This window comes from Anopheles moucheti, chromosome 3, assembly GCF_943734755.1.
Source record: "Anopheles moucheti chromosome 3, idAnoMoucSN_F20_07, whole genome shotgun sequence".
NCBI lineage: Eukaryota > Metazoa > Arthropoda > Insecta > Diptera > Culicidae > Anopheles > Anopheles moucheti.
In genome coordinates this window covers 58,038,348-58,054,397 of record NC_069141.1, presented here as the reverse complement: position 1 = coordinate 58,054,397, position 16,050 = coordinate 58,038,348, and the positions used below count along the sequence as shown (strand labels likewise).

At 41.4% G+C, this 16,050-nt stretch overlaps 1 protein-coding gene across 1 annotated transcript in view; it reads right to left on the bottom strand.

Moving 5' to 3' along the window:
• Window positions 1–15,767, bottom strand: part of LOC128302597 (mucin-5AC) — a 62,833-nt gene extending 47,066 nt beyond the window's left edge. The window contains exon 1 of the mRNA XM_053039451.1: window positions 15,488–15,767. Coding sequence (XP_052895411.1) covers window positions 15,488–15,767 — 280 coding nt within the window. The remainder of the gene's footprint in view (window positions 1–15,487) is intronic.
• Between the last annotated feature and the right edge of the window lie 283 nt (window positions 15,768–16,050).

Sequence of the window (16,050 nt, the reverse complement as noted above, 5' to 3'; positions counted from 1 at the left end):
TACTTTATCATAAAAAGAATAAATAATAAGATTTTTTTCCTAAAATGTCAGGTTCGTTGCTTATTTTTCTCAAGTCTTTTGTTATCAAGGGAATTTATGATCAACGAAAACGAAACGAAAAAGTAGGGTTAAACTGATATTATGGTTAATTTTTATTTAAAGCTCGATGATTGATAATTTTTTTAATCATTTGGAGACTATGAAGCAGTCATATAATACTGTTTATGGCTTCGACGTGTTTCAGAATCATAAATCTCCTTTTTACATGAAACGCCACACATAAATCGAAAAATATGAACTCCACGAAATTATTTTAAAAACAAATTGTTGTCATTTCATGCAGATACTTGAAAATGCTGCATTTTGTAAAATTATAAACATTTTTAGCCGAACTATTTAAAACAAAATAAACCTTGAATAACAATGTAGACGATATACTGGTATGGGTGATTAATATGAATTATGTCTCATAACTAAACAGACAGACTAAAAATATGTCAGACAAAATAATTAATAGATTGCATTAGATTAACTTCAGGTTTAGTAATCATGATGATCATGATTAGCTAATAGCACTCGCTGTCATAAACAAGCTCATGCTCATAAACAACTGATCAAAACCTATTTTTATATTTATCGTCCTTAAACACTCCCTAAACATCACTAATCCCTAAACGGTTGATAGACATTTTCTCACGCTCCTTCAGCGCTGCTTCACCCCCGCTTTCTTTCACTTTCAATCTTTACTTCGAACACCATTTAGCACACGAGCACCGTGTGCCAGCACCGGTCAGCATAACTAACTTTTCCGAGGTCGACGCGAACAGAACGGAGCGAAAGATTAATGATCGAGTTAGATGCGACGCGGTTGGTAGTGGGTGGTTGAATGCATAAATCATGCACCCTCAGCTGTGTGATCGATTACTGGATCAATCATAGCGCCACCAGTAAGCGGCACCAGTGAGGCCGTCGCAGTAAATCACTCTACCAAATAGACTGATTTAGGCGGATGTTTTGATGGATAGAAAGGAATATTTCCAAAAAGGAAGATGAAAAGACACAACATGAAAACAACGACATGAATCACAGGTCCTACTGTGCGGGTTGCACTGTATCAACTTTAGTAGATCACCGGATCAGTAATGTTTCATTGCTCACACGGTATATGAGATCATCGAATTCCGTTTGCCCGTTTTGCTAGCATTCTAATTTCTACTCACATGCATACCCTCCCATTTAACAATGGAATCACGACAAATGCAATCATCGCAGGAAGCAAAACCCGTACGGCGCTCGTGCGATCTACAGTGCAACTGCAGCCCCCCCACTGTGGGAGGGTGAGCGCGAGGAACCGTGAGGAGCGGAAAGTTCAATGTCATAGATCTATCTTCACCGTTCTACCTTCATCCGTTTCAAACCGCCTCACAAGGGAAGATTTATTCCGCACGATAACAAAATGCGGACCCAACAAACCGTCGTCGTCGTCGTCGTGATTAAGGATTTCTATATTAATAACCTCGATGACGATATCAACGTGGCGGTTGTTAGCCCGTGCTCGAGCGCAGGTCTCACGATCACAGGACCGAACGAGTGATTAGACCGTTCTGAGACGGGGAACGCCTGGGGAACGTTTATCAACGCTTACGGATTAGTCATCAAGTTAGTATCAAGCTTACGGAACGCTTTACGGATTAGTCACGAGCGCAAACCATAGGCGAAAACATCAGCGCGATATCGTCGGCTAAGCTTATAATGAGAAGAACGTGTAAATTATAGTGTAAAGATGGTTTGCGCACAAGGTGCATGATGCGCGCATACGGAGATGCACTCGCCAGGTCACAAGGGTTAATGGCGGCACGTTTCACTACTCGCCCTCCTTCTTATCCTCAAATGGAGAAGAAAAAAATAACACACAGACACACACAAATTCGCCTTAAAGCTTAATGGTAGAATTACATCCAATTACGCGAGACGTGGTGTAGCATCTTCGTAGCCACATCACTTCGACATTACTTAATTGTTTTTCTTATTAGCATTATTTTTTTCTCTCTTTTAAGAAATCATTTGGTGTAGTGGGCTCATTAAGCCGCCACGTTCATTTGCTTTGCGATATGAGTGTTGAGCGTAGAGTCGGTTTTGTGCATGTGCAAGAACACAAGAACGCGTGCGTGGCCAGAAAGCAAAGCACATTAGTGGCCTTGATTAATTTTGACTCGTTACCGATAAACAGCTTTTCGCAGCTAAGGTCTGAAGATGGAGATCGTAAAAGAACATTTTATTCTTTTTTTAAAAAATACATCGGAATGTTCTTGTGTGAGATTTAAAAACAAATAAATTACACTCATTAGCATTTAGCGATCGTAAGATTATTTTAAGTTGAAATGTTACATTCACTGCATTCTTTGTAATCAGCATCCCATCTTGAGTTTAAGCTTCTTCGTCTAATCTCCTTAAGCGAAACCCGAAAAAACAGTGCCATAATAAGTTTGCGCGAATTTGCATCCCATTCGTTGCTCATGTCCTTGGCCCACCCACCATCCAAGATTGCGAAGAAGTCAGATTAAAATGTCACGCTAGCTTTGAGCGTTTGCTAATTAAGAGGATGCACGGTACGCGGTGTACAGGTGTATGAAGCGATTATATTTAGTTCCGGTTATACAGTTTTGAAGCATCAAGATCTTCCGCCACGCTGTCAATCATTTGCGTTTTTATGCAAATATGTGCCGGTCGCCAGTAAACTTTATGAGCCAAAGGTAATAACTTAATTTACTTTAATTAAAGCAACGGTTTAGTTTGACCTTCTACAGCTTAGAAGGAATAAATTAATTCAATGCTTAAACAAGTCGCTTTGCCCTGTGAAATTGCTCAACATGATGTATTATGTGGTAAAACATGGCATTAATATGAACAATAAGAAAAAATTAATAAATTATTTAGAGACTACAACTAAATAATTTTTAAACCTCTTATTAGATATCTCTTATTACTTCAAGGATTTATGGAATGGAATGTCGCATATCGTAATGTCAATCTAATTTGACAAATAAATGAAGAAATAATCATTACTGTATTCGTTCAATGTTCAATGTCTAATTATATAACGTAAAACATATGAAATATTTGCGTATTATTTGGAACTCATTTAATTCTAATTCAAATCAACAAATTCTACTTATGAAGAGGGCATATGGTCTACTCTAGATTTGTTCCCAGACTCGATGAGTTATCGGATTAGTACATTACTGACTTCTAAAAAGAACAAATCAATAAAGTTTATTAGTAAATTTATTTATAGAATAATAAATGGTATTTAAAAAAGGCAGGAAGCAGTATCACAAGTATAATGTTATCAGAAGCGGTTAATTTTTCACAACATTCTATTCATGTCCATTACGTGAACGTCGTAAAACATACATAAAACAATGACAAAAAAGTCCACCAAACGCGAGTACGATTGCACCACATTGTTTAAGTATTGTAAAGAAATTGATTTTCCACCATTTCCATGCGGAAACCAACGCACGAAGATATCAGTAACGTTTTGAACTGATCGCATCTTCCTATTTTTGATATCAAAAAATAACAAAACCCAATGCCCATAAGGCGGCATAACTACCCACTCGCCACTGATGGGTGTTTAATGGCTGCGGTAATGAGCACCGACGTACGCAGACCCAGCTCATTACCAGTGTGGGGCTGCACACTTTTGGCATGTTTCTGTTTTTACGGTCAGCCATCGGTCTGGTGGTGTATACCGTTGACGAGAGATCGATCGATTCGGCTTTTTTGGGATCGGTTTGGTAGATGCACCGCGCAAGAGAAAGCGTACAAACAATTAATTTCAGCCTCCGGTGATGACGTCCGCGTGGTTTCATGATCTGGAAATGTGTTTTCTCCCCCAAATGCTCTGGCGGGCTAATTTAAATTTTCATTTGCACAGCCATAGTGTGCAACGAGCGAAACGGTGAGGAAGTGGAAGCGAATGAGTGTAATTACTCACAAAATCCTAGATTTAGGCAAATGCTCCATGCATCGATGCTAGCGATGAAACTAAGCCCCCGTATAATGGCTAAACCATTCCCGTTACGGAGGTTTTTTTTTGTTAAATTGGATTGTAAAGTGATACCAATCTGGGCGGGAGAAACTACAATGATTAAGTGCGGGAAGCACATCGAACCATTTGCGCTGCTTAGAAAGATCACGAATAAGAACTAACAGTACGGGAAACTAAAATCTAACTGCTACTGAAGAAGATTGATGTAAAATTAAGAACGAAGGTAGTGAGAGAAGTAGTTGTAATAATAATTACTTTAACTGTACACACGAGAAAGTAAGTACACACGCAATTATTTCCGTAAATGCGTAAATACCGTTACAGATCAAATATTGCGTTCTTGTACCAAACAGTGGATCCTTTAAGTTTGGAATATAAACCGGAATTTTTTGACACATTGCTTGCCCTTTGTCGCAGTACATTACCACATTACTCCCCCAAAGATTAGTGCCAATGGAATAGTGAAAGAGAAGCGTAGGTGTCAAATGATCACAACTTTCTGACTTCTTTTTCTGATTGACTTCTTTTTCTAAGATTGATTTCTATTCAATGCTTGGATGAAGTACTAAAATGCTCTGAAAAAAAAAGTTTCTAGGATAGATACTAGAAATTAGTATCAAACCAATGGTATGGTGTAATAGGCAATAGTAAGTAACATTTGATGCAAGCACATTTTAATATTAACTAAATTTACCAAAAAAATACCAAAATAGAAGTTAAAAGCAAGAAGTGCTTAAGATAAAGGAAGTGGTAAAAATAATTATCAAAAAAAATGGAGTCTACTTATATAAGTTTTGTATGCTTTTTAAACTATTGTTTATGATTATGAGCTAAGATATTTTTGATCAATTTTATTATATATCCATGCATTTATCAATATCATTGTGCAAAATTCAATGTGAATAGATTTTTTATATATTGTTAATAAAAAATATTGGTATTAAATTTTAGTGACATATTGCGATATAAATAATGTATCAACGTTTGTGCTGGTCTCGAAATAGTAAATGTAACAATTATATGCCTTGATGAGTTCGACAACCTGTATTTTTTCTCCTAAATTTTCCGCAAGTTCTCATTTTCTCCCAATACCTTCTTCAACATAGAGCTATGAAATGGACAGTAGAGTAAGGCAATACAAAACCCAAATTCAATAATATTGATTAATTTACGTATAAACCCTTGAAGTTGTTTGTTACCTTGCATATCAAAGCTTTTTTGCTCTCCGGCATCATGACATTGTGCTCAAAGACAAAGCGTATTATTTACAGCTTTGCAGATTTTGCACTTATCGTACTAGCCAGTTGTAAAAAAAATCATTTGAAAAAAATCCATTTCCCGTATTCAGTTCCATCAGCAATCTAAAATGACGCTACTCGGCAATTTGCAAATCCCTATCATTCCACCCTGCTTGGACAAACCCCCTTCACCCTCCATCCCGGTTAGAATCTATCGAAGAATATTTGGGAATTTCCTATCGCTCTAGCAACATCTTTACGTTCACTATTCAACTGTCAGTCATGTTCTCGGACCGGGATGAGCACGCAGATCATGGATGATGAAGCTTTTGAACGGTTTTTTTCCTTCCCTTACGCCGCGAGTAAAGAGGAAAATAAATATACACCATCGCAGCACTACTTCCCGGTTCGTGTACCCATCGTCGTATCATTTTTTTGTATTTCCACAATAGTCATCGCTTTTAATGCGTCTCGAATGATATCGGTTGCCCACGTGCGTCACACCGAATCACAGGTGTACCGGGTGGACATCACCTGTAACATCGGGGGTCACATTGAGCGTTCCGTTCTCACGAAAAATCCGTTCGTGAACCTTACCGGTATCATCAGCTCGTCTGGTTGCGGCAGGGCGCAAATTGAATACGCAACACAAAAACCGTGCATACAATAAACGGCTACATGAGTTGAGTGATTTTTTCAATGCTAGTTTGCTGTTGGCTTTACTCTGTCTTCGCTTCAAACCTGCACTCGAGAATCCATCGAGTGTGTGGGGAGTGTTTGAGAAAAATACAAACAAACAAACTTATAAACATAGTTGGCATTGACTTGCGAATCCGTCTGCTTATACAACTACACACACGCATGGTGCACGCAATGAAATAAGCATACTTCGATCACTTTTTGGAAGAAAAAAAAATCCGTTCGATCGAACGATCGTTTCGACGTGAGGTTCTTTTTTGTTGGTTAGTTTCATTCACCATCCCATCAAAGCACGCAGCGGTACATATAGATTAATGTTGTGCCGTGCCGAGGTCACATTCACGGTTCAATATCTTCTCTTCCGTTACGGCGGTGCAGGATGCTCCGCAGATACTGCCCGGTGTCTGCTCGGTGTTGAGTAACGTCGACCCGAAACTAATCAACGTGCCAAACTTGTTTCGCGTCTAGTCGTGGTGTGTGAGTGTGATGGCTGTGTGATGCACGGTTGGGTGGGGAGTGAAGGATGTTCGGGGGGGAGCGTTTTAGGATGCGGATCCGGTCGTAACGGCTACCAGTCGCACCGCAAACCGCACGGAATCACGGTGATCGATTTTCGAAAACAAACCCCTCAGTAACGAGGAAGTCAATTTGCCGAAGCATCTTGATTAATGTGTGTGAACAAGTTTATAACTTCATTTCAGGTGTGCACCCACAGCCACACAAAGGGGGATGAGCCGCGAGTGTGCGCGGTTCGCGTTAGTACACACTCGGCCCACCAATTAAGTCCGGCAGCTACAGAACATTAAAGTTAATTGTAGAGAAGGACGAGAAATATTATTCAAATTGAATTTTGAATCATTGTCTCGGAAATGGTCATTGGTGAGGCTGGCTTTAGCTAATTGAATACGGTTCGTTGGGAAGCCTTTATGGAGTTCGAATATAGAAAATATGATATTACTAATGACTAAATTTGAATGGCGTTTCCAAGAAAAAAAAATCTATGACTGCAATGTTTCACCTTTTTCCCACATTTAGTAGCCAATAATTGTAAGAATATATTCAGATTGAATCAAACATTTGCATTTGTGTTCTCAACTTATGATCCCATAAAAATAATATTTTTGCTAACTTTTAATTTCCTTCTAAAATTGCATGGTTTAACTGGCAATTAAAACTCAATGTTAATATTTAATATTAAATTCAATCTAAATTAAAATTAACATTAAACTAAAAATTGGCAATAATAATCTTAAACTCTTCTGCGTACTTTGTTCCAAATGAAATTTAGTTTAAAACGCAAAAATAAATTGCTTTGCCACTACCCGTTTTTTGTTATTAGTACCTCAATGTTTTTCTTCCATACCTGCCGGTACTACATTGCTCCACTTTAAAGCATCTCTGACCAAGCTTGTGCAACTGCTGCAATTGTTTGCACAGTGCAGCTCAATCTCGTCTGCCAGGTTCACGTTTTGTAACTGTCTCCGGTCGGATCGAGAACGACCGAAACAAACACACACACAAATAACGTTCCCAGTTGTGGTGCGATCGCTACGTTCATCGCTTAATTGGCCGTGTTGCCAATTGTTGTTCATGTCCCATTGCAGTCCCATTGGCCGGCTGGTTGACTGGACGATTAGATGCAAAAAGTGCAGCAAAAGGAATGAAATAAAATCCAAACCAATCCCACAAATAAAGAGCAAAGCAGGGAATTACATCTTACACCATTCATACCGTTTGACGACCGATTGTTTGATTTTTTTTCGCTCTCAGTGCCATTATACTTGTTGCATCAAAATGAAAGTATAGCAGAAAAAGAATATTTCAAATGAGGCGGAACAAAATCCAGAAAGGCAACAGGGTCCAAGATGGTAACAGAATCGCCAGCAACTAGGTGAGAACAGTATGTGAAACGAACTTTGAAGCGCACTAAAAAAAACGGGAACTTAAACCGAGACTGGACGAGCGAACAAGGATGCAATCTAATTGTGCATTTGTTGGGGAGAGCATACCTTTGTGGCACAGATACGGTTTTGGGAATTGGTCCGAGAAGCGCAAGGGAAACCACGATCTATCATCAGCAACAATCAACGTCACATCGAACGCTAACGACGCGTAGACATTGAAGCGGAATTATTTGGAGAGACAGAAAAAAAACCAGGACGGATTCGCAATGACCACCCACAGCATCACCGGATTGCGATCATTACATACAATCTCAGTCTGTTGCGAAGAGTTCGCTGATCTTTTCCATCCACCACCGACTTGCAAGCGATGATCGTGTAGTACAACAGTAGTAACAAAAATGGAACTGATACAAAGCTAAAAGGGAAAACCACTATTAGACAAGATTGCTGTTTTTCCTTCGCAGGCCGTAGCATTCGCTTTGGGGAGGGCTATCTTTATTAGAGGGTAGGTCAATGGGAACCCAATTCTCGATTCTCGGCATCCCGCACCGTAGCGATTGCGAAAAGGGTGCTCATTAAGGGGTGACTAGTGACCGATTGCAGCATCATGGTGGCTAATCACGGCGGAAAACAGAATGCTTCACGTGGTGGTTAAGTTGCTTTCGGGACTGAAGAACTATCTTTATAATTAGCCGGCTTGGTGAACTCTGGCTGTATTTTGATGTCTAAATTTCGTTTGTATTCTGCAATTGATGCAGCAGGAGTTCCTCGGGGCAGTAATTCGCGATTTTTCGTGAGTATTATAAAGCTATTACAAATGTGATTTTGAACACACGCTGTAGGGTCATGAAAGAAGATTCGATTCTGTGTTTGGACCCGCCTATTCTTCAGACGAATGGGTTATTTTCTAATAGGATAAGACCTAAGTTCATCATGCCAATCAAAGGCATGGTTAGAGTCAAAAGAAATCACCGTTCATGAATGAGCAGCTTGCAGTTTGGGTTGTCACCCAATCGAAATCTTTGAAGAATATTGTCATCGAAGGTTTATGCAAAGAGACGTCAGACAACACCCTATAGGACCTCGCAAACAATCAAAAACCAAAAACAATTTCAATGTTAAAACAAATCTTTAAAGTCATAAAAACCAAAAAAGAATATACCATAACTAAACAATTTAAAGGTTCAAGGCGGTTTTACCATTTTTTTACTTTTTTGACTGTGTGACTAAAGGAATACAACAACCTTTTTTGTGTTTTCTTTTAAATGTTTTGAGCTTGCTAAAGCGAACTATTTTATTACATTGATAACGGCTCTTTGCCGTATTATCAGCCATATATTAACTGAGGAGAGGTCATATTGCTCATGGCATTTCCTCCTTTATTGCCTAATCCCGGGTTTGCTTGGTTACTACTAAGGGAAACTATTGTTCAAATAAGTTTTATAATATTTGTTGTTTGAATACGCCATTAATGGATCTGCCCTTGTGCGCCAAAGCTGTGTCAGGGACCTTGGAGTGCTCCTTGATGCTAAGTTGAGCTTCCAGCTCGACCAGCTTGAGCATGTTGCCACTAAGGGCAACGAGCAAATTGGCCTGCTGAAGAAGTTAGCGCGCGACATCACTGATCCGGTCTGTACTCTGGCCCGTCTTGAGTCCATCCAGCGCAAGTATACGCGGGTTTGCTCTGCGTTCCTGGAGCGTCCAAGTTGACTACAAAGGGCCTGGAGTTGCTGAAACAGCGAAACTGTAACGCGCAGAGATTATTTGTCGCAAGGGCTACTTAACCATCGGATCGACTCGCCGGCACTACTATCCAGGTTCAACATCTACGTTCCGGCCAGGTCGCTCCGTGCCAGACTTGCCATTACTTGACGTGGAGGAACGTCATAGTCTTTTTGGTTCCTCTGATTCGCTATTGTCCATGTGTCGAGAGTTTAACGCTGTTTGTGATCATTTTGAACCTGACATGTCGCGTTTATTATTCTTAAATTGTATTCGTTCTGTGTGACCAACTACGTGTTAAATGTACTTTTAAACCCAAGCTTCAAAGGGGCCATATGAGGCTCATTGAATAAATAAATTAACAAATTAATAAATTAACAAATTAAGGATTTGCTTAGTTCAAGAAAATTATTAATTTTTATTGGTTAGAATGGCCTGGTCCTATCGACTTATTTCGACCACGCAGCCTAATAGTCAGTCCTTGTTACGGGGTCCGGCCCGATCGGCTCCGCTACCATCATGCCGCCGGTCGCCCCAATTAAAGAAAGTTATAGATAAATTATTCGATTCATTCCAGCCAATTTTAAAATGTTGTTGATCTGGACATGAGGAGGACATTTTATTGCCTATCGTCTAACTTATAATGATTGTAGGATGAATTCATCACTACTTAAGCAATGTGTCTTCATCCAATTAAAGAATCGAAAATATCACCCGAGCAACATCCGTCCAATAAATATCTTCATTAACAAGCAACGTATGGAAACCCCACTATCATTCATTCGTCATCGGCTCGTTCTGTCCAAGAAAGGAACCACAGTAATGATGTTGTGTGCAATAACAATATCATAACCAACCTGACGTACCAACTAGTGTGCCAGCAACCAGACGCATATACACAGACCTTACCGTCTACACACCTTAGCCTGCGGGTCGGGGGGCAGCCTTAACCGCAACGGAACTGGAACGCACGGTCCTTGACAAGTTTCGTATCGATTCTAACCCCCGCGAGCATTAGACGTTCGCTCAAATGCTTCGAAACGCGACTCACACATGCGGTACGGTGCTGTAGCAAGGTGTATTTGTGCGTGGTGCGCCATTGGAACAGGTTATAATGTATTCAAACGCTCGCACCCCGGTATGGCAAAAACGGGTGACAACTGTCGCGCGCACTGGTGGAATATTTTCGTGTCGTGTTTTGGCAGCGTTTTACGGATGCTTTCGCGATTTCGCACATAAAACACACCGAAATAGGGGGGTTTGTTCAACCGGTCGCACATCACTTGCTTAATTATGTTTTTCCTATTTTCCGTAAAATTTTCGAGTTGGTTAATTAAATTTCCTTCCGTCTGTTTCCGGCAAGCAACAGCAATCCCAACCCACCCCGAAAAAAAAACACACGCAATCAAACTTAATCGATTATTGATTGTGCGAATGTGTGTGGTTTTTTTCTGTGCCGAAAAAAATGTGTGTTCATCACACGAACACAGCCGGACGGCCACCCACAAAACCGGCATTAAAAGTGAGCCCTTCCTCATTCCAGTCGAGCTACGTGCTACGCTAATTAAACGCAACCGAATCAACCCCCGCGCGCAGTGAAAGTTTCGGCGGCCGTTTTTCGAACGGATCGAACGGAAACAGAAAACTTGCACGAAAGTGAAAGCGACGAACGTTCCTGCGGGGCTCTAGCGAAATGCGTAGGACACCGGTTTTCGGGCATGGATCCGGTCGAAGCAACCGCGTTCTAACCGGTTGTTGTGAGAAAAGGGACGACAAAGAAGAAGCCAACCTCGTGCTGAGATGGACTGCGTGGTTTTGCCTTTAATTACCCTTAAAAGCGGGTAGACTTAGACGACAAAACAATTCCGAAGGACAACCAGTTCGGCCCGGGACTAACGGTGCTACGCAAATATTCCGCCAGCCTGCGATGAATGTTTATGATTGTTTGTGTTTGCGCGACAGGCGCGAGAATGTGAACGAATGCGCATGCAAACAACTCCCCGCCGGAGCAGGATGGAATGATGTGGTGGGTGTTTTTGTTCGTCGCTCGGTGCCGCTCGGTTCGATGTTGATCTGTAGCGCCTGCTCCGTTAGGTTCGGTGTCTAAGGTAGGAGCGCGAAGGTCAACCGTTCAGGTGGGTAACGTCGCCGCGAAGCTTCATTGGATTATTTGAATCGATTTGCTTCAACAATTGAACCACTCGTATGGTTTGGGGGGTAGGTATTGAATGCAAAATGGTACAACCAATCAAACTAATCCGTCAAGTGCATTGGATTGAAAATAATAGCTCTGGTCAAGATCAACATTGCGAAATTCGAAATTGGGATTTTTTTGTGTTGAATAATTTTCGTTTCTTGCAGATTTTCTTCTGTCAGAACAAATTATTTAACGATAACTAGTTGGAGAACCAAGAAGTTCATAATGCATTGAAATCCAAAATTTATGTAACAAGTCGGCTGATAATTGTTTGGCCTAACACATATATCGCGTTAGAAGATTTAAATCCATATCATTTTTAATTTGTACCAACCTTCAAACGAGTTCTGTCAAAATTTGACAGCACTCGGACAATAATCTAGTAGGCTAGAGCAATTTGTGTGATGCAACTTTTGTGTTTTTAATAATCATAAAAAAGAAGGAATTTCGCGTGATGATAAAGTATTGCATTTTAAAGGGGAAAAATACAGTTAAAGCCAAAAATTGGCTTGATGAAGAGTCTTTGGACACTGCTCTACCAAAATCTACCATAAAATATTGGTATGCTCAATTTAAAAGTGGTGAAATTAGCTCTGAGGACGGTGAACACAGTGGACGCCCAAAAGAGGTGGTTACAGAAGAAAACATTAAAAAAAACACAAAATTATTAAGAACACCCATAATGTGAAGCTGATCGAGATAGCTGACACCCTAAAGATGCCTAAGGAACGTGTTGGACATATCGTTCACGAGTATTTGTGGATATGAGATAGCTATGTGCAAAATGGCTGTCGGATGAAGAGATGATCGCCGAAACAAAGCCCTTTTTTGTGGCAAATGACAAGTACTACTACAAAAATAGTAACCAAAAATTGAAAGACCGCTAAAATCGGTGTATCGCCTTGAAGGGACGTATGTTGAATACAAAAAAATAATTTGGCCAAAAAAAAGTGTTTTACTGTCTTAGGCCAAACAATTATCAGCCCACCTGTTACATTACTTATTAAAAAAAGCACAAAAATATCAGCTCGTAATAAAAGCAGAATTAAAAACAAATGATTTTTGCAAAATAAGCGACGAACCCTATCGCATATGCACACAGAATAAGGCAAATTTTGGTCGGATTTATCATTAAAAGTACAACAGATAAACGACTTTTACATCAATTTAAGCAACGAAATTGATTATCCTTCGATGTTTCAAAATTAATCCTTAAATAATGTTGGCATGAGAGGCCGTTAAGCCAGGTGTGGTTGCCTACCATTTCACGTCGCTTTAGCTCAAACCGCTCAAAAACGTTTTAAAAGGAAAAATCATTCATCGGTTCAGTTTCGGTCAAGTCGCTAGAGCGTTAAATCGTAATTTCCTATCGGAACCAAATCGCAATCGGTAAGCGCAACCCTGCACTTAAAATACCATAATTCATTGCATCCGCGTGCAGTGCAGGAATCTATTTCTTTTCTGTTTTTTGTTTGCGATCACGCCACGGAAAAGGTGAATGCACTCCGAGGAAGCAAAGTGCACCGGATATTCGATACCGCAAAACGTGATATGGCTTATATTGCGCGGCATTTCTTCAGCCCCCCGTGGCAGCCGTCTTGCACGAGTGCCTCTGGCCACGCCGCAAAGCCGCTTACTCGCTTACGGTATGTGCATCGTGTGGCATGCTATCGGTTGACAAAACGGATCCATTGCATGATTTCGTTAACCACCCGGTGCGAGATGGGGGAGAAAGACCGGTGAGGAAAGCTGTGCGGTGCCTTAGAAGGAAACCAAGTTCTCACGTCGTACATCGCACCGTCAGCCATCTGTCAGCCATCCGATTGGAAACCGATGACAAGAACCAGTTCGTTCAACCGCGTCTCCACTCCGAGATCGCACTCAAGAAGCGCATGGGAGGCAACGAAAACGGCAAGAAAATGCGCAAAAACCCTTCTTACTTGGCACCGGTCGGGTTGGTCTACCGAAGGGATCGAGGGAGAGCAATTTAGTAAAATGTGTTCCCCATGGTTGGTTCTGCGTGCCGCCAGATCGCGGGAGAAGAACCGTTCGAAGTGAACGGTACCCGGACGGGGGCGCATTGACTTATTGCCGATCCTATCGTGAACGATGCGACGATCCGATGACGACGATGGGACGAGAGAACAGCAAATGACTTACGGCCGAACGGGGGTGGGGAGTGTACACTGGTTAATAGTACGTGTGAAATGGTTATGCCCTATGGCACGGAGAGGATGCCATACTGTCCGGTCTGGGAGAAGTTCTAGCCCCGGGGACCGGGGTCCATTCCTGTTTTGCGATGGGAATGGACGATCTATCCCGTTATCTTTCGGTCGAATGAATTGGATCCGGTGCCTCCTCGGGCTGTTGTGTCATTTCCAACTCTCGTCTCCGATCGTTGATCTGGTTTTAATGTCTGGTCGGTCCAGAGGGTGATTTTCTTGCGTTGAAAGATGGGTTTCTTAACAGAGGGGAATGCTCTCTGTTATAGAAAAGATAAACGAGAAGCACGGTTTCATTGTTTCTTATCTCATGAGGGGTAAATTTGATGCGCATAGAACTTAATTTGATGATCAAATTATGAAGAGCAGCAAAGTCATTATGTTGAAAGGTTAATGCACTTTGCACGATCACTATTTCCAAAGATTTTTACCAAATATTTGCGGTTTGTTTATATTTTACAATAAGTTTAGATACTTGTTCTTAAATTTAACGTTCTTGAATATAATAAAACTCCTTTATTTGGGAGGTTGTTTACGAAATTAAAAAAAAAATAAATGCTTAAGTGAAACGTTTAAGTTCTTCACAAGAAAAAGTGTTAGATAGAAATCTGTTAGTTATATCTCTTAAATTTATTTGGCTCTTTTTTAAAGTTTTTCCCTCGTTAGAACTGCCTGCTCGTATCGACTTATTTTACCACGTAGCCGGATAGTCAGTCCTTGCAACGGGGGATTGGTCCGGATGGGATTTTGGTCCGGTCCGTTCTTGTGAAGATCAGCTCCGCTACCATCATGCCACCGGGTCGTCCCTTTAAAAGTTTAAGCCCCCTTTTTTAAGTTTTAAAACCATTAAATTTAGCATCACACTATCTAAATGTGGAACTTCCTTAATGAAAGCTTTGTTGAAACAGACGGAGGAGCATTCAGCATTCTCGAATTTCTGGATTATCTCCACAAAGCGACCCAAAACCATAAGTGCGATTGTTCGTTCCCAGCGCGTATTACAACTGAAATTGGATGTTTTTTTGTGTGTGTGCACCAAAAGCACCAGCATCAGACCAGCAAAGCAGGTCACATTCAAATTTTACGACACACTTAACCAAACGAACGCTGGCCCACAGTTGGAACGGGCTCAGTGTTTTTAGACCCTGTCGGCAAGCGTTCCGTAGCATCAAAAAGCATCGTTCCATAGCGAGCATACGATGGTTGACGATGAAAATCCAAGCAAAAAAATGGCTGTCCTCTCCATCTTAACAAATAGAGTAGTGCACTTTTTGTCGTTCCTTCTCCAAAGAAAAACCAATTCCCTGCGGTACGACACCTCCACCTCCGTCATGGTCTCACCAGATGCGAAACGAACTTATGCTTGCAAAATGTGCCCACGCCGAAGAATGCGACCACCGGAGCACGTTTTAATTAATACGGCAATGCTAATAGTGTAACTCGTCACTCACCATTCAAATGAGCTCCGCTGCTGCGCTGTACCGCATCGAGCTGCGTGGAAAGCTCCGGCTCCGGAATTGCCGTCGGTGTCGGTTTGGTGGCTTTAACACTGCCGTAGCTTTTCACCGTCAGCTCCTGCGCAGTAGCTTGCACCGTGGCAGGGACGGTCGGGGACGTAACGTGCGGCTCACCGGTGGTTGTGGCAGCGACGGAACCACCCATGCTGCCACCAACAACAAGCACCAGCAGCAGGACGAGCGGTCGCGCGGTCCTCCCGCGGGAGTCACCCATCGCGCTGTACCAACGTTGCCGTTGCACCAGGGTTGTCCGGATGGTTCGATGCCTGCACTCGCATCTATCACCGGTGGGTGGCAGTATGATGATGATTTTCGGGACGGTACGCACGTGCGTACGCACACTTTCTCACAGTCGGATCACTTTCACTTACAGCTGAATCGACACAAATAGGTACATTAGATTAACGCACTTACTCAAGGCATTCTTTAAGCAACCGGCACACTGCACACTGAAATAATGATGTTGTTTATAAAACACTGTTAGATTTTTTGATGGA